General features: G+C 51.7%; 5 protein-coding genes across 5 annotated transcripts, besides 32 other annotated features; 3 read left to right on the forward strand and 2 right to left on the reverse strand.

Annotated features, from left to right (window-relative positions):
- Positions 1 to 209: 209 nt before the first annotated feature.
- Positions 210 to 240: a microsatellite.
- A 303-nt stretch (positions 241 to 543) lies between these two features.
- Positions 544 to 563: a microsatellite.
- Positions 564 to 599: 36 nt separating this feature from the next.
- Positions 600 to 626: a microsatellite.
- Positions 627 to 1,807: 1,181 nt separating this feature from the next.
- Positions 1,808 to 1,842: a microsatellite.
- A 322-nt stretch (positions 1,843 to 2,164) lies between these two features.
- Positions 2,165 to 2,187: a microsatellite.
- Positions 2,188 to 7,846: 5,659 nt separating this feature from the next.
- Positions 7,847 to 7,872: a microsatellite.
- Positions 7,873 to 9,082: 1,210 nt separating this feature from the next.
- Positions 9,083 to 9,118: a microsatellite.
- A 42-nt stretch (positions 9,119 to 9,160) lies between these two features.
- Positions 9,161 to 9,184: a microsatellite.
- Positions 9,185 to 9,191: 7 nt separating this feature from the next.
- Positions 9,192 to 9,215: a microsatellite.
- A 220-nt stretch (positions 9,216 to 9,435) lies between these two features.
- Positions 9,436 to 9,481: a microsatellite.
- Position 9,482: 1 nt separating this feature from the next.
- Positions 9,483 to 9,512: a microsatellite.
- Positions 9,513 to 11,322: 1,810 nt separating this feature from the next.
- Positions 11,323 to 11,373: a microsatellite.
- An 859-nt stretch (positions 11,374 to 12,232) lies between these two features.
- Positions 12,233 to 15,019, forward strand: PVX_113545 (hypothetical protein, conserved; the record flags this gene model as incomplete). Its single annotated transcript, XM_001616050.1, has 4 exons — positions 12,233 to 14,240; positions 14,402 to 14,494; positions 14,705 to 14,819; positions 14,968 to 15,019. 4 exons carry the CDS (start codon positions 12,233 to 12,235, stop codon positions 15,017 to 15,019), a joined length of 2,268 nt encoding a protein of 755 aa, XP_001616100.1.
- Positions 12,775 to 12,806: a microsatellite.
- Positions 14,531 to 14,550: a microsatellite.
- A 273-nt stretch (positions 15,020 to 15,292) lies between the features above and the next one.
- Positions 15,293 to 15,316: a microsatellite.
- A 158-nt stretch (positions 15,317 to 15,474) lies between these two features.
- Positions 15,475 to 16,668, reverse strand: PVX_113540 (para-hydroxybenzoate--polyprenyltransferase; the record flags this gene model as incomplete). Its single annotated transcript, XM_001616049.1, has 1 exon — positions 15,475 to 16,668. One exon carries the CDS (start codon positions 16,666 to 16,668, stop codon positions 15,475 to 15,477), a length of 1,194 nt encoding a protein of 397 aa, XP_001616099.1.
- Positions 16,512 to 16,547: a microsatellite.
- A 341-nt stretch (positions 16,669 to 17,009) lies between the features above and the next one.
- Positions 17,010 to 17,147: a microsatellite.
- Positions 17,148 to 17,365: 218 nt separating this feature from the next.
- Positions 17,366 to 17,522: a microsatellite.
- A 160-nt stretch (positions 17,523 to 17,682) lies between these two features.
- Positions 17,683 to 17,779: a microsatellite.
- Positions 17,780 to 17,785: 6 nt separating this feature from the next.
- Positions 17,786 to 21,501, forward strand: PVX_113535 (hypothetical protein, conserved; the record flags this gene model as incomplete). Its single annotated transcript, XM_001616048.1, has 13 exons — positions 17,786 to 18,376; positions 18,537 to 18,862; positions 19,010 to 19,276; positions 19,417 to 19,524; positions 19,642 to 19,679; positions 19,912 to 19,984; positions 20,124 to 20,213; positions 20,328 to 20,462; positions 20,611 to 20,671; positions 20,840 to 20,896; positions 21,016 to 21,078; positions 21,251 to 21,316; positions 21,469 to 21,501. 13 exons carry the CDS (start codon positions 17,786 to 17,788, stop codon positions 21,499 to 21,501), a joined length of 1,908 nt encoding a protein of 635 aa, XP_001616098.1.
- Positions 17,862 to 18,036: a microsatellite.
- Positions 18,753 to 18,824: a microsatellite.
- Positions 19,521 to 19,586: a microsatellite.
- Positions 20,132 to 20,200: a microsatellite.
- Positions 20,409 to 20,456: a microsatellite.
- Positions 21,412 to 21,440: a microsatellite.
- A 314-nt stretch (positions 21,502 to 21,815) lies between the features above and the next one.
- Positions 21,816 to 21,840: a microsatellite.
- Positions 21,841 to 21,984: 144 nt separating this feature from the next.
- Positions 21,985 to 22,005: a microsatellite.
- Positions 22,006 to 22,016: 11 nt separating this feature from the next.
- PVX_113530 (uroporphyrinogen decarboxylase, putative) lies at positions 22,017 to 23,398 on the reverse strand (the record flags this gene model as incomplete). The annotated part of the gene is made up of 2 exons (XM_001616047.1): positions 22,017 to 23,110; positions 23,224 to 23,398. The coding sequence occupies 2 exons, from the start codon at positions 23,396 to 23,398 to the stop codon at positions 22,017 to 22,019; spliced, it is 1,269 nt and encodes a 422-aa protein (XP_001616097.1).
- Positions 23,095 to 23,190: a microsatellite.
- Positions 23,399 to 24,420: 1,022 nt separating the features above from the next.
- PVX_113525 (hypothetical protein, conserved) lies at positions 24,421 to 26,166 on the forward strand (the record flags this gene model as incomplete). Its single annotated transcript, XM_001616046.1, has 2 exons — positions 24,421 to 24,472; positions 24,641 to 26,166. The coding sequence occupies 2 exons, from the start codon at positions 24,421 to 24,423 to the stop codon at positions 25,816 to 25,818; spliced, it is 1,230 nt and encodes a 409-aa protein (XP_001616096.1). The 3' UTR covers positions 25,819 to 26,166.
- Positions 24,615 to 24,647: a microsatellite.
- Positions 25,531 to 25,850: a microsatellite.
- Positions 25,713 to 25,742: a microsatellite.
- Positions 26,100 to 26,123: a microsatellite.
- Positions 26,167 to 26,178: the final 12 nt, after the last annotated feature.

Here is a 26,178-nt window from a genome sequence, read left to right on the forward strand (position 1 = left end):
CCCTCCTGTATCCTTCCCTCAGGTCTGTTTCCCTCCTGTATCCTTCCCTCAGGTCTGCTTCCCTCCTGTATCCTTCCCTCAGGTCTGTTTCCCTCCTGTATCCTTCCCTCAGGTCTGCTTCCCTCCTGTATCCTTCGCGTACGTTGGGGCCTCCCCCATATGGCGTAGTGGCACAGGTGAGCGAGTTCCTGCTTTCGAATGGGTTGTACTGCCTCTTCCCTGGCTCGCTCTCCTTGTCGTTCCACTTGTAGGTAGCTCTCTTTTTGTCGCTCGGGGGGAAGTTCTGCTGGTGGGTGTGCTGGCGGGTGTACTGGCGGCTGTACTGGCCATACTCACTCTGCGTGACGCCGCTGACGGGGGTGTCTCCCCTGAGGTTTGCCCCTACATGATGTGCCTCATCACTGCCGGGGCGATAGGTGAGCGGCTTGGCTGACCCCCTGTTTGATCCTTCCACCTGACCGCTTAATGGGGCAACCAGCCCATCCATCTTCACCTCGGCACTTTCGTGACCAACCCGGTTCGCCGCATAAACATAGCAGTCGTTTTCACTTCTCTCCGGGGTGCCTCTAACCTGTGTGTTGCTGTCTCCACTGTGGTAATCGCCAGCCGAGTCGCTATGACCCCAATGGTTGCTCCCCCCATTGTTGTTATTCGCAACAGTAGTGGTCGTCGTCGTTGTGGAGTTACTATTATGGTCGGTGCTTCCTCCTACTCTATTTAGATTGCAACTCATGAAATCTGTTTTTTTTAAATATGCACATTTGATCGCATCGTGTATGTCTCCCGCTTCATGTGCAGGTGGCTTGTCAGTGGAAAGGGCGCCACTGCTTGGGAAACCATTTTCTCCCTCCACATGGTGCAGCTTACCATTGGAATGGTTTAATGAGTCATCCTGGGCATGCTCCGAGTCTTTCTCCGAGTCTTTCTCTGAGTCTTTCTCCTTCGCGTTATGCATTTGTTCCTCGCATTGGGTACCTACGTATTGTTCGCCCATCAGACTGTTCGTGCCATGTTGGGGGGGAGGTACCAACAGATCTGCGTGTTTTCCCCAAATGGTAGTATTAGTAGAGAGGTCTTCCATTTGCCCTCCTTCGAAGCTGTTTCCACTTTGGTTAGCGGAGTGACCCTTAAAAGGAGTCAATTCCACAGGGGGGCTTCCCTCTCGAATGGCGTAAATGGACGTGTCTCCACCTGCTTGCTCATCATTTTTGCTAACGTTCATTTGGCTATCTGCCCCGTTTGGCTGTTCCGTCCAGTCAGATTTGGTCTCCCCGCTGAGCCTGTTTGTATCTTTTCCCTGGGTCAAATTATAGGTAAAAAAATTCGCTCGGTTCTCCCCCACGCAGGGGCGCTCTTCACTTGTTCCTTCTGGCGGACTGCACCTCTTGTCGACGCTGCATACGGTAGTGGTGCTACCCATTGGGGGCACTCCGCATGGGTTCTTCTCACCTACGTACCCATTATCTTCATCTAACCGAGCAGGTTCGCACATGTTCAGGTCATTCTCCTGGCAGTAGTCTCCATAGGGGGTAATTTCCTCCCCCCCTTGGGGGATTTGCAGCTGCCCCTTTGCACTTGCACTTGCACTTTTTCCTGTTTGGGAAGTATCCTCCCAGATGTTGCAGCCCTCATGAGGGATGCCCTTTTGAGCAACTTTGCCACCGCTCAGTTGGTTTTCCGCTCCGTCGAAGCGTCCAGGGGGGGCGTCGTATCGTGTGGGCTGCCCGCTCTGCTTCTCATTTGTAGATGCGCACGGGGGGAGGTAGTTTGGCGACGATACTGGAGGTCGCACTGGCGGCAGCAGTGGGGACTTCATCACGGATTGCAGTGGAGACCGCGTGGGGGACCCCCTTTCGCGAAGCACTTCCCCCAGGGGCGCCGCCGACGAAGGAGAGTCTTTAATAAAGCTTTTCGTTCTTTTGCCCAAATGGTAGTTCTGAGGGGGACTTCCCCCTTGGCTCTTCTTCACATATTGGAAGAAATTCTGCCTGACTTTGTTCAGATCAAAATGGGACTCCCCCGAGTGGTCATCCTCTCTCATCGAGTTGGCAACGTAGTCTGCACTGGTGAACGCCCCCTTCTCATAAAAGCCATTTTTGCCAAACGGTCTAACACCCTTTGGTCCCTCCATGTCTACCACTGTAAGAGGGGAACTACATAATTGGGGGTCCCTCCTAAAACGGAGGAATTTATTCCCTGGTGATCCTGTTGGAACACTTCCCATGGAGGGATCATTTTTTGGGAAGACCCCCTTAGTGGCACTCGACTTGCCCTCATCATCATTCTGTTGAGGAAGGTCCTCCTCGCTAATTTTGCTCCTCCAAATATCGCTGCTGCTATTTCCTTGCTCGAAGAGCAGTCGGTTGTTTTTTTTTTTTTTCCTTTTGTATTTTTTCATTAGGGTGTAAATGTTGAGCAGCGGGGGGGGTGGTGTTGCCATGTTTGGGGTCGCCACGAAGGTGCTGTTGTCCTGCGTACCATCACACAGTGGTGAGTAGTGCCAGATGTTATCCTGCTGACTGTCGCTCTCGTCCGCGGGGCTCTCTCCACGCTGGTCCTCCCCGCCAGCGAAAATTTGCGTTATCCCCCTCAGCTTCTCAGCATGCGCATCCTTCGCGTCTAGGTCCATGAGGTACAGCGTGCTGAGGACGCTGCCTCCTCCAGCGGGGCTCTCTCCACTCGGTTTGGCAATATTAGGGTTGGCAATACTTGGTTTGGCTTCCTCGCCCCTATTAAGGTTGGCTTCCTCGCCCCTATTAAGGTTGGCTTCCTCGCCCCTATTAAGGTTGGCTTCCTCGCCCCTATTAAGGTTGGCTTCCTCGCTTCCACTCTGTTTGGCTACTTCGCCCCTTTTGGGGCTTCCCCCCTCTGCTGCGCACGCCATTCGCGACAAAATCGAAAGGTACCTGTCGCTTCTCTCCTGTGGATCTTCCCTTGTGGGGTCCTCCTCCTGGTCTGCGAAAAACTGCGCCACGTCTTCCATGTGTAGAAGTGCACACCCATCGTCTTCCTGACTCTCCAGGGTCATTTCTATGCTTTCTCGAATGAACAGCGGGAGGTTCTTCAAGTTTCTGTAGCTGAGATCTTCCCGTTTGATGAATCCCCTCGGTTGAGTCGCTTCTCTGCTAATTTGCCATTTCGGTGGCGCGTTGGAGGAATTCCCCTGTTCGGCGCGAACGGGGAGACAGTCGTGGGGGGGCTTGTCGGTCTGGCCCGTTTGGCCCGCTTGGCCCTCCTTACTCGGGAAGGTCCCCCCCTCGGTAGCTGACTCATCTGCTGTGTCCCCACGTTCTTTGCCTACTTGGGAAGGTTCATACGTCTCAATGTGTTGGTTCGGTTCTGCTGATTCTGTTTGGTTTTCTCCCCCGATTGGTGCAGTTCCCCCGTTTTCGCTCTCCCCCTGGGGGTGAAGCAGCCCATTTGTGTTGCTTCCCGTGGGTAGCGGCGCGTCCGGTGCAGCGGCTATTTCGTCTACTGCTTCCTCCGCTTCCGCTTCTTCCTCCGCTGCCGCTTCTTCTTCCTCTTCCTCCGCTGCCGCTTCTTCTTCCTCTTCCTCCGCTGCAGCTTCCGCTTCTTCCTCTTCATCCTCCCCCGCGCTGCACCCGGCGACCTCGTGGTGGTCGATGAACTCGAGGAAGGACCCCACGTTGACGCTCTCCTTCTGGAAGATCCTGCAATTGTCGGGCGTCCGGTACTTCTTGTGCTGGATGTGCGTCCGGTGCATGTTGCAGTTGGGGATGTAGAGCTTATAGTGCTTGCTAAAGGGTTCGGCCAGCAGCAAATTCTGCAGCTTCTTATAGCCGAAATGCAGGCTGTTTAGCTCCTTCTTAAATTGCAAAATGAACTGTTGCTTCAGTTGGGCCAGGACCAATCCATTGGGTTTGTGGTCGACCAGCAGGGAAATTATCCTCATGACTTCTCCTAAAGTTTGGCAAAGCTCATAGTTAAAGTTTTTAATTTTTGGGTACAAATCGTCAGCACTTTTTTCGCATGCCGAGACGGGCAGGAGGATTCTTTGGGAATAGACAAATATGCCTTTGTGAATGGCTAGCTGCACGAGGTGAATAATATCTCCCAGCCTCTTCGACTTGAAGTGCTTAATTTCGTTCTTGAGCTTGGCGGCAAACGCGTACCTCCCTCCGTTGAACATGTAGGATTTGAGCTTCTTGGTGGTGGGCGAGCAGAAGATGCACTCGCTGCCGTCTTCGCTGCCGCCGGGGTTGGCCGTCGAGATGGCCGTCGAGACGGTAGTCGAGATGGCGGTCGAGGTGACATTCATGTTGGGCGCCACGTTGGCAGCCGCTCCCGTAGCCACTTCGCCAGTCTCTTTCGCAGCCGCTTTCGCAGCCACCCCCGAAGCCACTTCGATTGCCGCTTCGATTGCCGCTTCCCCCGCGGCGAGCGCCACGCTGGCAGGCGAGAGCAGCTCCATGAGGCCGCCGCTTTGGTGGAGCAGTTCGCCTGGTAAGTCGGCGCCGCCTCCGTCTCCGCTTCCAGCGGGGGTGCCACTTTCTCCGTGCACCTTCTGATGTCCCCCCACCGGGGAAAGGTGCCCCCCCGCACCGGCGAGAAGAGCAGGCGAAGCGGAGTTCCCCCCCTGGTCGTCACTGCCCTCCCTCTTGTACTGCATCATCTTAATGGCAAATCTGTGGAGCAAAATCCAGTCCTTCTTGGTGAAGGTGTCATTTAAGTTGTGGCTGTCTACAAAGCCTTGGAACCCCTTAGGGGCATTGTTCAAATAGATGACGCAGCCGATCTCTCCTTTGACTCTCACCTCAATTTGGATGCTACACAGATTGGTTAGCTGCCTCAAAATGTAGGCCACTTCAGATGCAGACCAGAAGTTATAGTTGACGTAGATCTTCATTTGGTTCGCTACATCTCCTAAGTATGACTTGATTCCCTCTTGGTATAAAAAGAGGACCGATTTGTAGAAATAAAATTTGAGCTTAAAAAAAAAGGCATCTAGATCTAGATCCTCTTTCTTAATGATCAGGAGGACCTTCTTCAGCCAGGTGTTCTCAATAGTGGGTTCTATAACATATTTACTTGTGCAGAAAATATTTTTCTTAATCAAATCTACGTAGGTGTACTCACTATCGGGAGTGTCCCCCCCATTCAGGGGTGCATGGTGAGCAGGGTAAGCAGCGTGTGCAGAGTGAGCAGAGTGCGGCTCTCCCTCCAATCTGTCGTAATTGATCATCACCTGCTTCTGCCCCTTCGTAGAAGGGTACCCCCCCTGGTTGTTATAAACGATCCAAGTGAGTCCTCCTTTGCGGAAGCTACTTACGCTTTTGATGTTATTAAACACGTAGGAATTTTGGATGCTAGACTTGGTCAACTCGCCCAAGATCTGTAGATCCTCTTCCGAAAAAACAATCTCTCTGTTGATGATCTCGTGTATCTGTTTTAGGTATATCCCATCGTCTATGTTCAGACACGCGGTGCACAGATTTAGGCTGAAGTTTTTACTTCCCTTTTTTTTCCTACTACTTCCTTTGGCATTATTCGATAGGAAGAGATCTGCCATCGGGTGCACTCTGTGGTTGACGCTGCTGCTGCTGCTATTCATGGGGAGGCTCTCCACCCCCATCCCTTTCTTGGTCTTCTTCCTCAGGCCAACACTCAGGCATGCATTCAAGCTGGAGGAGGTTCCCATCTCGGGGGAGAGGCTTCCCATCTCGCGGGAGAGGCTTCTCATTTCGGGAGAGAGACTTCCCATTTCGCTCGAGTTAAAATTGACGAAGCTACTCTCCACAGATTCGTTCGATTTGGACAGGAGGCACCTTCCCTCTCTGTTTCTGCTCACTACACTTAGGACGCCCCCCCTGGGGTGTCTCACCGTCAGGTCTATTAAGGCGGCACGTCCTTCCTGCCGAGGAGATGTGCACAGGGCAGGGGCGCAAAGGAGGGAACTCCCTGCGGGGGGGGCAATCGCCTGTGGTGGGGGGATACTCACCTGGGGTAATGGGCCACTTCCATAGGGTAGGAGGCCACTTCCATAGGGTAGTAGGCCACCTCCATGGGGTATGATGCCACTTCCGTAGGGTACCCCTTCCCTACGTCTCCCATAAACCGGCCTGTCAAAAGCACGGTCAGCTTTGTTGCTCGAACCGTACCCCCCAAAACCAGCGGGGGGCTCCTTCTTCAAAAAATTTAGCCTCTGCTCATAGGGGGTGAAGAAGCTGTTGTAGGCCCCGTTCCTGAAGCTCCTCCTTTTGCTGGCAAACTCGAGGTTTCCTCTTTCTCTCACCGGGGGTTTGGCCAGATGTTTCACCTGACTGTAGTCGTCTCGATGGCCGCTACAGCTGCTGGGGTAGTCAATTTTGCTAATAAGGCTAATGCTGCTCTGCAAGGTGAATGGTCTCACGTGCAACTGCCTCACCGTTTGGTTATGATCAGAGGGGGGATCTACTTTGCCCCGTTGTAGGCTCTCACCAAGGTTGGAGACCTCTTCTGTCCGCTGTTCCCCCGCCTGTAGCTCTCCTCCCCGTTGCTTGTCCCCCACTTGGGCATTAAAAACCGGGTTTTGCTTCACCTCTCCGCTGATTGCATCACGAATGAGCACTTCGCCCGTTTTTTTTTGTTCCTCCTTCGAGACGTCTACCTTCGAGACGTCTACCTTCGACACGTCTACCTTCGAGACGTCTACCCTCTCCTCGCGCGTCCCTTCCCCGTACCCAGGGGGGGTCTCCTGCATTATGTCCGAAGCGGCCATGCCATTGTTACACCTTGGGGGGAGGTTCAATTCGTTTCCCCTATTCAGCACAGCATAGCAGTTTCTCTCGTTCCGATAGGTACCACTGAGCTTCGGGCCACTCATCTTGTAATCTCCGTAAGAGCCCCTCCCAGCCGCATTGCGCATCACCGGATCTTTCACCAACATGCAGTTTTTGCTTCTTCCCTCTCTGTGGCCACCGAACTGGTGCAGGTGGCTCGATTCTCCGTTGCCATTAAAGGGAAGGGGGGTGCCGTTCATTTGGGTCCGACTGGGGGGGTCTCCCACCAGTGCACCCATCGGTGCAAGCACTGGCCCATTAACTGACTGGCTAACAACTGGGTGGTAGTTCCTTCCCTCCCCTTGGTACCTACCATTTCCACACAACTTGGTGAAGGTCACATTTGAATTCTTCGTTTTGCTCATCGGGGGCAACCCCTTCCCATCGTCGTTTTCGTTCCTCCTCCGGGTGCCCTGGTACGCCGTGCCGTTCATGGGGTGCCGCTTGTTCTGGCCTTGCGCGAGGGGGACGCCTCCAATGGTGGGAGCACTTCCAATGGAGGGGACACCTCCTTGGGGCTGCTGACTCAGGCTCGTCTCGCCACTCTCGTAATTAGCCATTTCGCAGATTATCTCCTTACCAGTGCGTTTCTCTCCTGCGTTGTTTTTCCCTGCTAGTGGAAGCGACCTCTCCGAGTGGTCTCTCAGTGGGGCACACGTTCGTATCTTTTTTTTTTTTTTTTTTTTCTTCTTTTTTCGGTCTACCTCGAGGGGCTCCTTCCTACGTGTGAGTGTCTACTGCGATGTGTCAACAGGTTAGTCGAGCTGCCTGTCACGTTTGCATAAACGGGAGGGCTCTCCAACTGGGCGTGAAACAAAAAAAAAATATATCCCCCAAGTGGTGCAGCAATCCAAAAACTTGGTTAGCCAAACGTGACGTTCAAATGAAAGGGTGTGTAGCTGCGCGAAGGGGGGGGACTACAAATCGAAGTTACTGCGGCGGATGGAGACAATGACGGAGTGGCTTCCTCGCTACCGATTTAACGGGTAGCACTTCTGGGGAGGATGCAGCCCGGGCGAAGCAGGATAGCACAAAGGATGCAAACAAATTGCAACGAATTGCAACAAATGGCGTCGTCGTGACGGGGCAAACAAAATGGACGGCCCAATGAAGGGGGTGCAGGCACCGAAGCTCCAACGTTCTGTGCGTCGAGGCAATTTTTCCTCTCGTTCAAATCTGCTAATCTTAAAAAGGGGAGCTCCCCACGCTTTCGGGAAAAAAGAAAAAAAAAAGATCAAACAGGTCAAACGGATCAAAAACGGGGGCACATAAAAAAAAAAAAAAACACACATACATATACATGCACACACATATGCACACGCGAACGCACCGCTGCTCCCACACGGTGTTGCTCTTTCGGGTGAGGACTCTAAAGGTATGGCAACAAACGAATCAGCTCGCAACGTAGCAAACGGACGGACAAAACAAACGTGCCACGGCGAAACGCAGTTCGATGCGGTTACTTGTAATGCAAAACAAAAAGACAAGTGGCAGGTGGGTTCTTTAGGAAGAGGGTGATAACAATGAAACGCACGTCCGCCGAGGCATGCACATGTGGGGGGGCACAACTGTAGATTCACTCGAGTGCGCCTTCCGACGTTTGCGTCGTTCGGGGTCAGCACAGGGGTGCAGAAGGAGACACAGAAAAAGACGCAGAAAGGGGGTGTAAAAAGGGGGTGTAAAAAGGGCACGTAGACAAAACACACATTAACATACACACTTGGACGTGCGCGGAGAAGAGGACAAAACTGGAGTCAATGCAAAACGGAAGGCGCACCGATTGAGCCACCCGTGCAGCATTAGTATTTTCCAATGCTGTGAGCTCTATTCATTTAAAAACAAAAGCTACTTCGGGGATAAAGGCGGCCTCGTGTAACTGACGAGCCATTCAAATGGGCCATGCGGCGCAAGCGAATTGGAGTTCCTCAAAGGGTAAAACAAAACTTGCCGAGCTGTTTAGGCATGCAGTGTTCGCTTGCACGTGTGCTTACTCGCACAGAAGAAAAGAAAAAAAAAAAAAAAAGGGGGAGGCACAGTGAGTGGACCAAACAGAGTACATAAAACACCTGTGGGTGTGGCGACCACCATGCTGGGGATGCACCTCCCAAGGAAAAAACAATTAATCAGTGCGTAGGCAAAATGCGTTTCGAAGACGTCTATCAAATTAAAAACAGACAGAATGGGTATGTCATGGGGGGGGTAAAACACAATTGCAAAGAAACGGTGGTGAGGAATGAAACAGGGAGTGGGAAGAAGATCGGACTGGCAAGGGGGTGATTAACAAATGGGACAAACGTGGAGTGTGCGCTACTCGGGTTGGCTCTCCGAATGGTGTTGTGCCCTGCGGAAGCGCGGCACGTATTGGGGGCTAACAAATTGGGGCGAGCTGGTCGAGGTGGGACAAATACAAAAGAGGCCCAAATGGCGGTCTTCCCAAATGGCGGTCTTCCCAAATGGCGGTCTGCCCAAATGGCGGTCTTCCCAAATGGCGGTTAGCCCAAATGGCGGTTAGCCCAAATGGCGGTTAGCCCAAATGGCGGTTTGCCTAAATGGCGGTTTGCCTAAATGGCGGTTTGCTCACTGGTGGCAGGCGCGGCGAACGGGTTAGCCAAACGGACAAAACAAATCGGGACAAAAGGAGACGTAAAAAAGGGACTGACAAATGGGTTGGACGGAGGCGGGGAAATGGTCCGTCAAGTGGGCCTCAACAGGGCTGCTAGGCGGCTGCTAACCGGACTGCTAACTGGACTGCTAGCCGGGCTTCCGAAACGAAAAAAACAAACGAACGCAAGAAATGTAATTATTACAAACTTTTCATTCAGTCCAAAGAATACGTATTTAATTAATCCACTCGGAAAGAACGGGAAAAAAATAAAAATAAATAAAAATAAAATAAATAAGTAAAACGAAGTAAAAATGTGTAACAAGCTGACTTCGAGTTGGCAGGGAGTACACAAAAAAAAAAAAAAAAAAAAAAAAAAAAAAAAATACAGCCATGCATGCATGCACGTACATGTACACAAAGCATTTTGGCGATTGTGTTGCTTGCGCAGTGGACTTTGACGTGTGCTTTGCGCGTACGGTACGCACATTAGCATGTTAGCATATTGGCATTTAGCATATTGGCATTTAGCATATTGGCATATAAGCATATTGGCATACTGACATATTGGCACACTTTGCACACTCGCGCGCGGTGCCATGGAAAGGCGCACACAAAACAGGGACTGCGGAATGGCGAGAAATGCATAAGGTGAGGTGAACAAAAAATGCGCTGAAAGAAAAATCAGGCAGACAGGGGAGGACAAGAACGAATGCGAAGGCGTAATGCGTAGGTGTAATGCGTAAGTGTAATGCTCATTGCGCGTTGTGTAACTGCCGGGAATTCGCGACCGCACGCACACATTTGCATATGCATATGCATATGCACAAGACCTAAGTGTGTTTTTTTTTTTTTTTTCCCCCGGATGAGCAATTCTTGGGTACCATTCTGCGCCAAAAGATGGGCGGTCTTCACTACGTGCATGACATGAAGGCCTCTTCGGCTTTGGCGAAATTGCCATTTTTTTTTGTTCGCGGCACATGGGGTGAGGCAACACGCTGGCGGTATGCAAACTGGCTGATATTCCGCCTGTCCAACCGGAAACGCGGGGGCATAAGACGCGTGCGTGTGTGCATACGGTTTAGCGGCTTAACCGGTTGGCCGCCTAACTCCTTGACGGGACAACCGATCAACGCGCCAAGTGGTGAACGCACGAGCGTGTAAAGGCTGCCTCTCACAGGGGCGTTACAAAAAAAAAAAAAAAAGTGACCAGCTGGTGTGAAGCGCCGTATGGCTGCGTGCACAGAACGAGGCAAAACTGGGAGGCAAACGTGGCATAACTGGGGGGCAAACGTGGCATAACTGGGGGGCGAACGTGCCAGATGGCCCAAACGGACGACGCGAGCCGTTACGGGGCAGAACTGGCCTAACGGAATGCAACGGAGGGGGCGGCCCATTCTCAGTTGTCTCCGTACTGCTCAACTTTTTTCGCTGTGCACACATTTGGTGTGCCCCCCTCCCTTTCAAAAAAAAAAAAGAGCACCAAATGGGTGGAGAAAAAAAAAAAAAAAAAAAAAAAGTATACCCGCGCGACTCCACCATCGGACAGTCCCCACCAGGAGTGTTGCCAAACAAATGGGAGCGCGTTAAGGCACTTCCCCCGTTCGGTTGCACTGCGCAGTGCGCTTGGGTTTAGCGAGCGGTCCTCTCATTTCTTTTTTTTTTCCCCTATTTTTTCCCCTATTTTTTTTCGCTTTCATTCCTGCCTCTCTGCACAATCCGCTCTTGCAAAAGGGAGGAGTCCCGCGCAAAAGGCATGCGCCCCCTCCCCAACGTTCACCCTCTTGAGGAAATGCAAAGGGCAGGGGAGAGACCATAAGGGGGGGCTTAGACAAAAGTTTGCTTTTCCCCAGGAGGGATTTTCTTGCCCAAAATTGCGATGGCAATATTTTGTTAAGTGCACTACGCTTTGGGGCACACTCCCCGCGAAGCACTCCTCTCACGGTACCCCCCTCACGGTGTTCCCCACACAGCCCTCCCCACGAGGCAGCTTCCCGCGCTTCCGCCGCCCTCCGCCCATACGTACACATGCCTGTGCACAAGTGGGAGCCCCCCCGAAGGTGACACACGGAAAATTTCCGCCCCTGCTTGGAGGGGAATCTCGCCTTTGGGGGAATTTTCCAAAAGCGCGGAAAAAAAAAAAAAAAAAAAAACACGCATGCGTACATGTGAACATACATATGAACATGCTTATACCGCGCAGTGCTGTTTTATTTACTTTCTTTTTTTTACGCCGTTTTAACCCTCTTTGCACATTTTTATTTCCCCCCCCGGCGTTTCCGCGCAAGGCAATTTCACACACACTTGGCTGGCACGCCATCTTTAAGCAGGCTGACGGTCTACTTCTCCCCACTGGGAAGGGTCACTCCGCCCCCCGGTTTGCAACAACTTGGAGGTACTGAAAAGTGAGAAACGGCTCCGACGGGAAGGCATACCTTCTCCCCCACTGGAGGATACACACGCGCGTGTTCATGTTCACGCTGATGTTCATTCTCTTACCCATGTGCATGTGTGCGCGAACGCGGTAGACGGAGCGCTGTGGTGAAGGCTGCCCATGCGCGAAGGTCAGCAGGGGGAAGAAAAAAAAAAAAAAAAAAAAAAACGAAGCGAAGCGAAGGAGGCCCTTTTGTTGAGTTCAACGTGAGTTATGTACCCTCCCCCACTTCTCTGATATCCGGCATACTCGCATTTTCACCGTGTTGAAGCGTAGTGGCGAAGTTTCCCAACGCGGAGTTTTTTCCTCTCCCCCCCTGTGCGCCATCCCACTTCGGAGTGACAAAGATATAATGTTCGGGTCGTCGCTGCGGCGCGCGAGAGGCACGGTTGTTGTAATGGACACGAACCTGCCAACATGAATTCGGGACCCAATTTCCGCGAGTGTTCCATCTCGCACGGGGAGAGTGCGAATGGGGAGTCTCGCGCGAACGAAAATGACTACAGCTGCCACAGCTACGGTGTCAGCGGCGAGAAGAGGAGCGACTACGCAGACAGCCAAAACGATTCCTCGGCCATGATGTACATCCCACATGTAAACTTGATGGGGAAAGGGGCATACCCTGTGGGCGGCCCCAAGATAAATATAATCTGCACAGCTCACCGAAGCTGCAGCGAAGTGAGCATCGCTGAGGAAAGCGCCTCCAGAAAGACGCCCGAAAAGACGGCCGAAATGGCCAGCGCAGTCACTCGCAGTGGTAACGCGAACGTGGGGACGAAAAATTCTCTCAAGATAAAATTGCAAAAAGATGTAGACATGAGTTTTATATATAATAAATATGACCAGAATGGACTGCTCTACTGTAAGGCTATTAAATTTATGATGAAAAGCGAAACGAAACATAGCTATGTAAAAGCGCTGACTGTAAAAATTAACAGCCTTAAAAGCATCGGGGGGAAGCAGTACATGCGGTTGGAGCTGTCCGATGATTCAAATGAGCTATTTTTTTATTACCTAGATTTGTATGAAGAGAATTATGAAAGCATAAAACGGGAACAGACGCTGGTTATTAACTTCGATTTATTTCCGTTTAAATTTATTGACCTGTTGGAAGAGTGCGTTCTTGAAAATGAGCAATGTGAAAAAGTGGAGGACCAAAGATTGCGCGCTGTGCTCATGCTGGACGGCGGGGGGAAAGCGGGCGAAGGGAATGCACACAATTATGGCAACAATGGCAACAGTGGCAACAGTGGGAAAGACAATGGAGGGGGGAAGGTGGGTGGGTCCTATCCCTACTACGGTGGTTACCCAAACACGGGCTACAACAGTGGGGGGAGTAATAACCCAAGTTATGGCAGACCATATGCCTGTGGGGGGAGCAGCGCAAATGAGGAAAAAAATGCAGAGTGTGCAATTCTCAATTTGGTCGAAATTAATCAGTTTAAAGAGCTCACCCATTTGTCGCTCCAACTTAAGAGGGCTGACCACGAAAATGTCATCAGCTACCTCTGCAACAATATGAAGTATATGAAGGCGTATAATGGGGAAGTGATCACCAGGCTGAACGAGGAAATTGTGCAGAACAGTCAGAACGTGGTCGAAATTAAAAATCTGCAAAAAACGATCGAAATTTTGGAAAAAAATATGGACAATTTGAAGTGCGATTTTAACAACACACTCAATAGCGATATAAACAAACTGAGGAAAGAACACGAAAGGGTCATCGAAAAGAAGGAGGAAAAATTCAACTGCGAAAATGAAGAACTGAAAAAAGATTTGGAAAATTTGAAAAATAAATTTACGCAATTAAATGAAGTTAACCAAAATTATGAACAAAAAATTTTTCACCTGAACGGCAAGGTAAAAAATTTGAAAAATGAATTGGAAGAAAAAAACGCAAACTTTGTAAAACTTCTTAAAGAGAAAGAAGACATCGAGTGTGCTAAATGCGAATTGGAGAAATATAAAAGCACTTTCACTGTAGAATTTAATAACCTCAAAACGAAATATGAAAAGGAGTGCGAAAGTAATATCTCCAATAGCTCCAGCTTTGAAAGCATTAAAATTAACAACTCCAATTTGGAAAACGAACTGAAGAAGTACAAAGACAGGAATGGAAAACTGGAAAAAGAAATCAACATCGCCATTGACGAGATTAACAAGGGGAATGACATCATCACCAAGCTGCAGACGCAGCTACGGAAGATGAAGGACAAGCTGAAGAGCAAGACCATCGAGCACATCAACGTGGAAAAAGTCAGCTCGCAGAACGTCAGCGAAATTGGGAAGCTTCAGGGCGAGGTCAAGGCCCTGCAGGACAAGCTCGCCCAGCGCGAGTCCGCGGAGGAGGCGCTCCGCAGGGAGGTTGACGTCTTGCAGCGCCGGAACGACGAGATGGCCAAGGAGTTGAGCATATCTCGGGAGGGTGAGCAGTAGGAGGGGGTTACCCTGCAGAAGGGGGTTACCCCTGTACACGCCGCTTCCCCACTTCACCGCTTAGCCGCTTCCCCGCTTCCCCACTTCACCGCTTAGCCGCTTCCCCGCTTCCCCGCTTCACCACTTCACCGCTTTACCGCTTCACCTCAGTCAACCTCCGCCTGAACAAAGAAATAACGAACAACAACCTGGACATGTACGCCGCGAAGCTGAACATGGGCGGGCCCCCGAACGTTGTGCCAGGTGCGGCCCAAGCGGCTGGGCAGCCGCCGTTACTCGATTGGTTCGATGCGGTGTGGTGTGATGTGATTCGATGTGGTGTGATTCGATGTGATGTGATTTGATGTAATGTAATGTGGTGTGATTTGATGTTATTTTTTTTGTACTGTTTTGCTTTATTCTATTTTGCTTTCTTTTTTTTTGCCTTATTTTGCCCCCCCCCCCCCCCCGCAGGCGCCAACTTCCGCGTCGACGCGAACCTGCTGGACAAGGACTTGTTCACCAAGTTGAAGGCGAACTTGAAGAGCTCCACGACGCCGGGCCCGGGCCCCGCGTACGCCATGGAGGGGTAGGCCATGAGGCAAAAAGAAAGAAGCAAAAAAAGAAGCGCAATGGAAAAACGGGCAAACAAAACGACAACGAGCGGAGCGGCAACGCTTCCACTGCGCAGCCCACACGATACACACAAACGCGCGCCCCTTTCTCCCCCCCCACAGGAACATGAATCTCAATTTAATGAATGGAAAAATAGACACTCTGGGTGAGTAGCCGCACGCGCAAATGAGGCGCCATGGAAGGGGAACACCCAACCATACACAAAAACATACACATGTCTTTTAAGAGCTCTTTCCATTGTAGTTATTCCCCCCCCTGCTTCTTCTTTTTTGCTCCTTCCCTGGCAGACATCAATGACCGGTACAGCAAACCTGTGAAGTTTATCCCCCCCGGAATTTGACCCCCCACTGCGCCCTTCCTCCTGAGCAGTGCTTTAATTTTTTTACGTCTTCAGGTTGATTGGCGGTCAGGTTGGCGGTCAGCCTGGCGATTAACCTGGTGATCATTTTTAAGTGCCTTTTTTAAGTGCCCTTTTTAAGCGCCCATTTTGCTTGCCTCTTTTGATTGCCCATTCTGCTTGCCCATTCTGCTTGCCCCTTGTTTTTGTGTCAACTGACTTGCGCAGCACGCATGGCGAACTCATTCGAATGTACATCGTGAGGAGAGAATCAGGCGGTTCCTTGCTGAGTTTCCCCCCCCGTGGGTATCTTCTCGTCTTGCAGGACCTCCCCGGGTGGTTGCCGCCACCTCTGGTACGCCTGGCACCCCTTGGCGACGAAAGCGGCGAGTACAAATAGCATCAACACATTTTTGCTCTTTTTAAAGAAGCGCATGCACTTCTCCTTGTCCCCCAGATCAGTCTCCCCAATGCAGTGCAGCAGGTAAAGCACATTGCATGTAGCCATCACGTAGTAGCAGCAGTGTAAGTCGAATAGGTACCCAGAAAGATAAAACAGATACGTCATGTTAACGGCTAGCAGCTTCGAATACACCAGGGTGTTGTCCCCCCATTTTATGGCCAACGACTTTAGCTTCAACTGAATGTCCTCCCATCTATCCTGGTGAGCATATATAGTATCATATATGACGGTCAAATAACACAAGGGTAGGAAGCTAACACACAGAGCAAGGGCGTTCGAAGCTAGCTCCACATGCTCACTGCAGGAAATGAAAAAGCCGAGGTTAAAGGTGATCGACAAGTAGACCTGAGCGTAGTAAGTTACTCTCTTCATCAAAGGGTACGAAATGATGAAAGCGGTGGAGAGTAATCCTGTGGAAATGGTTTGATGGCTAAACTGAAAGAGGGTAAGGAGGGAGAGCGCGGAGTGGAGAGCCAAATAGGCAAATGCTCTGGCGGTGGTCACTGTGTTGTTTGCTAGTGGCCTGTTTTTCGTTCTCTCCACATGTCTATCGTAGTCCCTGTCAAAGAGGTCATTTATGATGCAGCCAACGATACGGCTGTTGAGACTTCCAAAGGCAAAGAGGCAGAGGTCTCTTCCTATTTTGGTTATGCATTCCCAGTTGATTTCATTCCCTGGGGTGAAGAGGCTCTCCACGGGGAGGGTTAAGAAGTAACCGTAGAGGGCTGAATTCAGGAGGAGGTGTATGCCTGTTGGGATGTGCAGCCTCGATAGGGTTACATACGCTCTTAGGTTCTCCTTCACCTTGTCGGGGAGGGGGACGGCGGCCAGCCAGTGGGCGCACCTTCCAGGGGCGCAACTTCTTCTTTGCTCCTTATGGAGATGGCTAGCGGGGTAACCTGCTGGGTTGTTCACGTGATTGCCTGGACCCACCTTTGGCTTCCCCCTCTGCGATTTTTCTCTACCACTGGCATTTGCGGAGTAGTGGTGATGCATCCTCATCGCTCCTCCCCCGTTCGAGCTGTCCTCACGTTGGTTACTTCGTGTGGGGGCCACCCCCCTGAAAGCAATCCCAACAACGCTTCTTCCGCTACACGTCGCGGCTGTTGCATTGTACTGCGGGGGAGAGCTCGTCTGTTTAGCCATCCCCGCGTGCAGAACAGACGTGCACGTCACTCCCCGCACGGGAATGCTCTTCATCGGTTGGAGGCCCTTGGACAGGCTGCGCGCTGTCTGCTGAGCCCCCATTTTGGGGCGCGCGCTACGCCGCTGGCCCCGTTTGGGGGCCCCCCCTTTGCTGAGCAGGAGCCCCAGGTTCACATGCATCCCTTCCCCCGCTTCGTTCGCTCACCCGGTTGGCGCAGTTAGCGGCGTTAGCGCAGTTAGCGGCGTTAGCGCAGTTAGCGGTGTTAGCGCAGTTAGCGGCGTTAGTGGAGTCGCCCCCTGATGAAGTCGCCGCGTTGATGGTGTTTCCACGCATGTGAAGTTTCCCTGCTGGTCACCGCACCATGTCAACACTTGCTCACACCTGCGCGCCACAGGGGGAAAGGTGCGGGGGATTTTCTGCGGCACTGTTCGTGGCGACTGCAGGTTGGGTTTGCCGCGCGTGGGGCAGCACTTTGGCGGCGTTTTTTTTTTTTTTTTTTTTTCGCGTCCCGTTTTCTCGACGAGCCTTTTCCTTAACGTGGCTTTTCCTCGGCGAGCTTTTCCTTTAGTGTGCCTCTTCCTCGCCCCACATTTTTTATTTCCTTTCAACTTTGCCGCGCCCCCCGCTCGTCGGTATCTCCCCCCTTTGACGATCGCGTTTCCACCTCTCCCCATCTCCGAAGCCACATGCAGCTTGACGCATCGAACGAACAATACCCCCCCCCCCCCCCCCGCCCGGTCAGAAGCGCGCGCATGATATGCCTCTTTGAGCCTGCGCAGGTTTGTAGCAGGTTTGTAGCAGCTTTGCCGCATATTCGCTCCACATCCTGGTAGTCGAGTGGGCCCCCCCCTGTCCGCTGACTCACCTGCCAGGGAGGCGAGCACAAGTGGCTGAGCAGCGGGGAGGAAGCGCGCAGAAGAACGCTCACCGCGAATCTCTCTACCCAGAGGGGGTCGGAGGAAGGCGGGCAAAATGAAGTTCGCAGAGAAGCTGAAACACCTGAAGGTGAAGTCGTGGGAAGACAAGTACATCGATTATAAGTTTTTAAAAAAAATTATTAAAAGGAAACGAAATGCAGAGATCTGTAGCTTATACGAACGGATAGAAAAAAACAACAAGGACGTGTTGGAGGTCTGCAACTTGTTAACGTCCGAAGATGGGGGTGAAAACGGAAGAGAAAAAAAAGGGAGAAGAGATGAGGACGTGGAGCTCTTAGACATCGATTACACGTACCTATTCTTTTCCGTGCTGCAAAATTATATTAACATGGTCAGGGAGCACTACGAACAGGAATTTAACTACCTGGATGATAAGGTGAACGAGATTAGGTCGTTCCTCATGAGCGATAAGATTAACTTGAAGGACATGGACGTCATGAAGACCAAGTGCCTGCACATCTATAACCTGTTTGACATCCTCAATAACTACCTGAACATTAACGTTCTCTCCGTGTATAAAATTTTGAAGAAGAAAAACAAAAAGGAGAAGCTCTCCACGTCGCTCGACTTGTACCAGAAGTACTGCAACACGTTGCACCAGATAAGCCGCGAGGAGCAGTTCAACGTAAGAAGCGAGGCCGCTTCGAAGAGGAGAGGCAGAGCGGCAAAGCGGCAAAGCGTAAAGCGGCAGCTTCGACCGCCCCTGTGTTTGTTTCATATGTGTGTGTTTCCTACTCCCCATGTGTGTGTCTCCTCTTTGTGTACCGCCCCCCCCCCCTGCGCAGGAGAAAATAAAGTCGACCTACCTGTCCATCCAGAAGAAGCGGGGAGACAACTGCGAGAAGCTGGATTTCCTGAACTTCAAAATTTACCTGAAGAACAAAATCGAGAGCATCGGGCAGTACAGGGGCATCCTCTACACCCTCTGCGGCATCCTGATCATCCTCGTCATCAACACCATCATCTTGCTGTACCTCAATAAGAATAACATAAATGTGAATACCATTTTGTCTGTCCTTCCGATCTACCGGCTGCTGTACATTTTGAACTTCTTCTTCCTCTTCATTTTCGGCTCCTTCCTGTTTATGCAGCTCTACGGCGTCAACTTTACGTGAGTGGGCGGCGGGAGCGAGGGGAGCGGCGAGAGCGGCGTAGCGTAGCTCCTTTGAGTGTGGCTCCTCTGAGTGTAGCTCCTCCACGTGTAGCTTCTCCACGTGTTACCCCTCCACGTGTTACCCCTCCACGTGTTGCCCCGTAGGTACATCCTCGACCTGAACAAGATCATCGTGGACGAATACTACTACCTCATCAACGTGGTGATCTTCCTGCTCTTCCTCACGACGCTCTCGCTGCTGGTGTTCCTCCTGGACGTCCTCTTCAAGCTGAACATCTTCTCGAACATTATTTTCCACGTCGTCATCCTCTTCATCCTCCTCTTCTGCACGACCATCTTCCCGGTCAATTTTTACAAGTACAAGGAGACCAACTTTGTTTTCTCCTCCCTTCTGCGGGTTCTCTCCAGCGGGTAGGTGGCGCCCTTCCCCCCCTAGGGGTAGCACAACTGGTGTTATTAAAATGAACTAGCTATTCATGTATCACTCCGTGTTTCACCATTGGCTGTACTTTTTTTTTTTTTTTTTTCCCTTTTTTACCTTCCCCTCGCAGGATTTTCCTCGTCAACAGCGTCAACCTGCTGGACAACATCATCGGGGACATCCTGACGAGCCTGTCGAAGACCTTCTCGGACGTTCAGTACTTCGTCTGCTTCCTTCTGTAAGTGGGGTGCCGCGATTAGCCGCGATTAGCCGCGATTAGCCGCGATTAGCGGCTCTCCCCCCAATTTGCCTCCATTTTGCCTCCACTTCCCCCCAATTTGCCTCCACGTTGCAGAAACGGGATGAACACAAGTGCGCCTGCCAAGTGTCCAAGTATGCGCAGCTGCACGGGGGCGGCATTTTGGTCATCCCCTAGACCGTCCGCCCACGTCTCAATTGGCAGTTCCCACGTCCCTATTCCCACTTCTTAATTACCACGTCTATGTTGCCACTTCTTAATTACCACGTCTATGTTGCCACTTCTTAATTACCACGTCTATGTTGCCACTTCTTAATTACCACGTCTATGTTGCCACTTCTTAATTACCACTTCTCCCCCCCGCAGTCCTGGAAGGCTACGTCAACCCCGTCTTCGTGGGGCTCCCCTTTTACTTCCGCTTCTGCCAATGCCTAATCAGGTGCGCAATCGACAGTGGGAGGAGCAGCGGAAGTAGAAACGGAAGTAGCAACGGGAGCAGCAGCTGCCGAGCTGAACAAGTCGATGCGGCTCCTCTGCACCGACCCCCCATGAGGACCCACTTCTTTCCCCCCTTGCAGATACAACAACGAGAGAGAAAAGATCCACATCTTCAACATGCTCAAGTATCTGTCCGGAATAGCCATCGTGATCTGCACGTCCTTCAACTGGTGAGGGTGCCGGCAGCTATGCGGCAGCTTCGCAGCTTCACACCGCCCGCTTACCGCTTACCACACTGGCCGCTCACTGCTCACTGCTCACCGCTCACCGCCTCCCCCCCGCAGGGCCTACCTGGGCTTGGACGCGAACACGAGCAGAATCATCCTCATCTGCGCCTACGTCGTGGGGTCCACGTACATGTATTTTTGGGACCTGTACTGTGATTGGGGGCTCCTGAAGGAGTATAATTATTTGTTAAGGTGAGGGCGAGCCACGAGAGGTGTAGCTGAAGACAGGGGGAGAGGAGCAACAATGCGAAGGTTGACAGATTAAGGGGCGACTCTTCCAAATGGTTTTTATTTTATTTTATTTTATTTTTTTTATTTTATTTTTTTTTTTTCCCCTCAGGAAAAACAACAACCTGATGTACCCCCCGCATTACTACTACTTCGCCGGATTGCTAAATTTGGTTAGCAGCGCTGCGCCGGCGTCCGAGTTGAGCGGTCTAGCGGTCGAGCGGTCAAGCGGTGTACCCAGGATGGGGAGTGTGTCCCGTCGATCGCTTCGCTAACGATTCGCTAACGCGTCACTGTTTTCCTTTCACCGCTTCACCATTTTACCGCTTCACCCCGCGCAGGTCTTCAGGCTGACGTGGGCCATCACCCTCATGCCGATCACCATCTTCCAGAATAAGGTACCTCCGCCAGAGGCAAAAAGGGGAAAAAGAGGAAAAGCAAACGAGAAAACGAGAGAAATTAACCAATCAAACCAAGTGCAACCCCTTTCGAACGCATTTACTCCCCCCCCCCGCAGGAAATAAACGCCTTCCTAATTACCTTCGTTTTGATGTTCATCGAAGTCCTCAGGCGATCCATAGTAGGCAGACTGAGCGGTCGCATTGTGCAAAGGCGTGTTTACATGTTTATGCATGAGAGGAAGTCACTGCAAACGCAGGCCGGCATCGCCTTCCCACGCCCACCCGATCGCTCACCCGATCAACTACTCCCCCGATCAACTGCTCACCCGATTGACCGCCCCCCCCGCGCAGTGGATTTGCTTCCGCCTGGAGAACGAGCATGTGACCAACGCGTCCAGATACAGATCCATTCTATGGGTAAGGCCCCAGCAGGTCGAAAGAGGAAAAGGAAAAAAGAGGACAGCCCCAAGGGAGACGCGGTTTCTGTTTCGATTGCGGTGTGTAGGTTGGCGTTCCTGACGTGCTGTCAACCCCCTTCGTCACGGCTCTCTCTCTCTTCTCCCCCGTAGGTGCCAAAAATGACGAAGAAGAAGAAGTTCTGAGGTCCCCCCGCAGGGGCCAAGCGTGACGAAGGAGAAGAAGAAAAAGAGGAAGAGGAGGAAGAAGAGGAAGAAGTTTTGAGGTCCCCCTCCGCCGCTTCGCTCAACTTTGCGCGTTCATTTGCATTTCACTTTCGCCGTTTTTTCGCAGTTTTTTTTCCTCCTTTTTTTTCCTCCTTTTTTCGCCTCTTTTTTCCCCCCTTTTTTTACCCGTCAATACTGATGGTTGTTTGGTCTGTCTCACTGGCTGCACCCCCAGCGGGTCCTCCACGTAATCGCCCCCGCTACCCTTTTCGCCTCTTTTTCCTGGCTTCATTTTGGGGAACATTCGTACGTGTAACTGCTAAAGCGGCAGGGAAGTTTTTTTTTAAGACGTATGGAGTTGCCCCGTCGAATGGGGAAGCAAATAAGCCGACAAATGGGGAAGCAAACGGGCTAACCGATGGGCTAACCAATGGGTCTCCAAACGGGCTAACCGCTTGCCAAACCGCTTGCCTAACCGCTTGCCTAACCGCTGCCTAACCGCCGTGCCGCTCACCCCGCGCGGGGAGGTGCGCCCCCACGGCGCGGATAAAGGCGCGCACATTTTCGACGCGCGAGCCGGGCAGCATCCCGTGGCCCAAGTTTGCAATGTACTTGTTGGTGTGGCGAATTTGATTTATCATTTGGGATGTATGCTGGGAGACGAGCTCCTCATCCTGCAGGAGCATAATGTGAGGGTCTAGCGCCCCCTGGAGGATAATTTTCCCGTCAAACAGATTGTAGAAAAAGCTGGAGGAGTTCATGGCAAGCTGCTTATGCGTAATGGAGAGGACATCAATGTGTAGGTGCTTCACATCTGGGTGGAAATTCTCCTTCAGAAATAAAATGATAAATGCATGTGGTCTCAATTTCTTTACCGTGTTGACGACTCTTTTTATGTAGAACAAACTGAAATGAGCAAATAAGTGGGTGTCTATAACATCTGCATTACTGTCGAAGAGCTGCACCACATTTGCTCCACTGTCAATCTGGTTGACCAGGTGACTTACACACACATCGCTTAACTTGCCAAGAATCTTATGAACATCCTCCGGGCATTCATAAATCATTCTAATGCTATCTTCATAGGTCCTCTTGTTATTCTTAGTTAAATACGTAAAGAGAGTAAATGGAGATCCTGCGAACCCTAAAATGGGGACTGCGTTGTTAATTTTTTGCTTCGTCAAATTGATAGCATCATACACGTAGTGCAGATTCTTTATAACCTCCTCCAGGGGGAGACTTACCCTTTGGAACTCTTCAAAAGAGGTAACCCTCTGGTCAAAGGTAGGCCCCACGCTTTCAATAAAGGTTATGCTAATCCCCATGGCCACAAAAACGATTAAAATGTCAGAAAAGACGACCAACATATCACATGGGAATCGCTTGAGGGGCATGATGGTCACTTCGGAGGAGAGATTTGCATCCTGGCACATCTCGAAAAAATCGTGTTTGCTTCTCATTTGGCGGTACTCCGGCAGGTAGCGGCCCGCCTGCCGCATGAACCACACGGGGATCCTCTCCAGCGCCCGCCCCTCCGCCTTGTTCTCGATGACTCTCAGCACCAGGTCGTTCCGCGGCCGTCCGAACGCTGCGGGGGGAGCGGTGGAAGTGGTGATAGAAAGCGATCAATGATGAGACGCGCTTCGCATCGGTGAGCATCCGCCCAAGCGCACGCCCACCTGGCTGCGGGACCAGCCATACCTTTATACTGGGCACTCTCCGGCCGCACGAAGACCTCCATCTCGCCCGCGTCGCCGCTCACCGCTCTGGGCTCCATCGTCCTGAACGAGCCGAAGGATGCCTTTCTGTTGTGAATGAAAAAGAGAAAGTCACGCAGGAAGAAGGGGGCCAGCGCGCACACCAACGTTGCTCTCATATTAGGGCGCACGCGATGGGGATTTACCAGAAGAGCGGCGCAGACTAGGTCACTCTCAGAGAAGGGAGACGCCACGCACTGCTAACGCCTTTGCGATGATGCCACGTGAGTTTAGACCTCCCTTGGGGTGGTGCACGCGGGGGGCACTACGCGGTGGGCACTAAGCGGTGGGCACTAAGCGGTGGGCACTAAGCGGTGGGCACTAAGCGGTGGGCACTAAGCGGTGGGGATGATATGCCCTCAAGGGGAGTAACAAACAGGGGATGCACAACGGGGGTGGCACAACGGGGAGGGGCGAAAAAAAACCTATGTAGAATTTTATCAACTTGGAAAAAAAAAAAAAAAAAAAAAAAAAAACACCTCCGCGTGAGGGCCCCTACAACGAGCTGTCACCTTCCACTCGAGTGTGCCACTTTAGGGAACAAAATTTTTTTTTTTACACCGCGCACCTCCTCCACCGCGTGATTTCCCTCTGATGCGACGCCGCTCCCACCCCGCGCGAGCACTTTCAGCCTGCCAAGTGCGCCACTCAGCAAGTGCAAAGAAAACGAATGCGAGCGCTTTTTCTTTTTTTTTCCCCCACTCACAATTGTAACGACTTCGCACACGTTAGAGGCCCCTACCCGTTGCCACTTCTCCTTTTATCCCTCGCGCGAAGAGAGGTAAGTGGCTCACATGAGGAAGTATCCTGCACGTACACAAAATAAATATATGTGCATGTGCGTGAGCTCGTCGGCACATGTGTACGCATGTATGCGTGAGCGCTTCGAGGGGGGCGTGCTCGGAGAAGGTACAAGCCCAGGGGAAGAAGAAGAAGAGAAGCAGAAGAAAAGGAGCTGAAGAAAAGGAGCTGAAGAAAAGGAGCATAAAGGGACGGACCATCACGTGGAAGGCCATCACGTGGAAGGCCAACGCGTGACACCTCGAGTCACTACCCAGGGGCAACACACCCACCGGAGTTGGTACCACGCCGCTTCAGCTGCGCGAAACCCAAATTGATCAACGCAGACGGTGAAGGGAAAATGAATGAAGAGGGGGGCAACACGGGTGGCAGCGGTGAGAAAGACCAGATGGGTCTCCTCCATAAGGAGGTCCAGGGGGAGTAACCCCCAGGGTACACCCTCGCGTGGATGTTTTGCAGCACTGCTTGTTCTCTCCTTTTCTCCCTTTCTCCTTTTCTCCTGTTCTCCCTTTTTACTTTCCTTTTTTCCCTTTTTCCTTTCCCCCCCCCCCCCCCCGCAGGGCACTACGTCGAGATGGGCGCGCCCGAAACCGCGCTGTACAGGCACCTGACGACGGTGCTGCACCTCGTGCTGCTGGCGAGCATCCTGGGCCTGCTGGCCATGGGCATATACTTCCTGCGCACCCCCTGCGAGCAGTGTGATTACTACAATCGAGTGCTGGCGATAGCTATATGGGTCAAAACCATCTGCCACGTGAACTTAACAATTCTGCGGGTGCAGAAGAGAGACGAAATAGAGAGCGACGAGCGGTTGAGAGGTCTAGTAGTGTACCTAATCAAGCTGTTTAACTCGCTAACGTTTCTCCTCCTCCTGTTGTCCCTTCACCTGCTGCATTTCTACAGAAATAAATGCTCCTTCAGCACAGTGGCTTTGAAATTTATAAAGCTCTATTACTATCTCACCATCACTTTGTATTTTCTACCCCTTCTCTTTTACATTTCCCTGGGGTTGTTCCTTTCAATCATTATATGCGTCCTTGTGAACCTCTCCGTGGATGAACACGATCGCATCCCGACGCCGGAAAATGTCATAAGCAAATTGACCGTCTTAAAATACAGCGAGGTGGACTCTGTGCATAATGCGGGGAATGACCATAAAAGAAAAAAAAAAAAAAAAAAAAAATTAAAAAAACCTTCTTTTGAAATTATATTTGATAAGGTTAAGAGGGTCATCCAGAGGAAGGGCAGTCCAGAGGACAAGAAGAAAAAAAAAAGACTCGGGGAATCTCTAAGTGTGAGGAATGCGTCCCCCCTTGTTGATGACCCCATGAGGGAGATGCTAAACCCCCTTAAGGGGGGCAGTGACCCGAATGAGCTTTCTAACTTTGCCAGCGGGGGGTCCCCGGGGCGGGCGCCCGGCCCTGGCTCGGAGGACGAGTCGAACGGGGCAGACAGTTCGCTCCACGCGAATGATAACGAGAACGGTCAAGAGGGAGGTTGCGAGGGAGGTTACAATCACGTGAAGGGCGGCGAAGAGCGCCACGAGGACGACGAAGAGATCTGCTCCATATGTATGATGAACTACGTGCAGAGCGATGACGTCATGGTGATGCCGTGCGACAGGCGGCACTTCTTCCACGTGGCCTGCCTTACCAAGTGGCTGTACAAGAGCCAGGCGTGCCCCATCTGCAGGACCAACATTGTCAGCTGCCTCACCGCGCGCGGCGAAGTCGTTTGAGGGGGGCGGTCATCCGCAAATGTGAATGCCACGCCCAAAGTTTTTTTTTTTTTTTTGTTGTTTAGCGTTCCCTTTGTGCGCAAATAGTTTTGTGACGAGTTAATCGCCTCTGCGGGGTGTTTGGCATATATATATTACCCACAAGATGTCTGCGGGGTTGTTCCCCCCCTTGGGGGTCATGCCCCATGGGGAGGAGAGAGAGAGAGAGCAAAGCAGGCACAGTTAAGCTGAAGGAGAGCTGGCTCAAAGAAAGACCCACTGAAACGGATGCTGCCGCCTCCCCTTCCATCATTTTTGCATTGTCTTGTGTCTGCCTGCTCACGTAAGAAGCAACTCCGAGCATGCCGCTGCGCCACCTCT

Source organism: Plasmodium vivax, chromosome 11 (assembly GCF_000002415.2).
Source record: "Plasmodium vivax chromosome 11, whole genome shotgun sequence".
Lineage (NCBI taxonomy): Eukaryota > Apicomplexa > Aconoidasida > Haemosporida > Plasmodiidae > Plasmodium > Plasmodium vivax.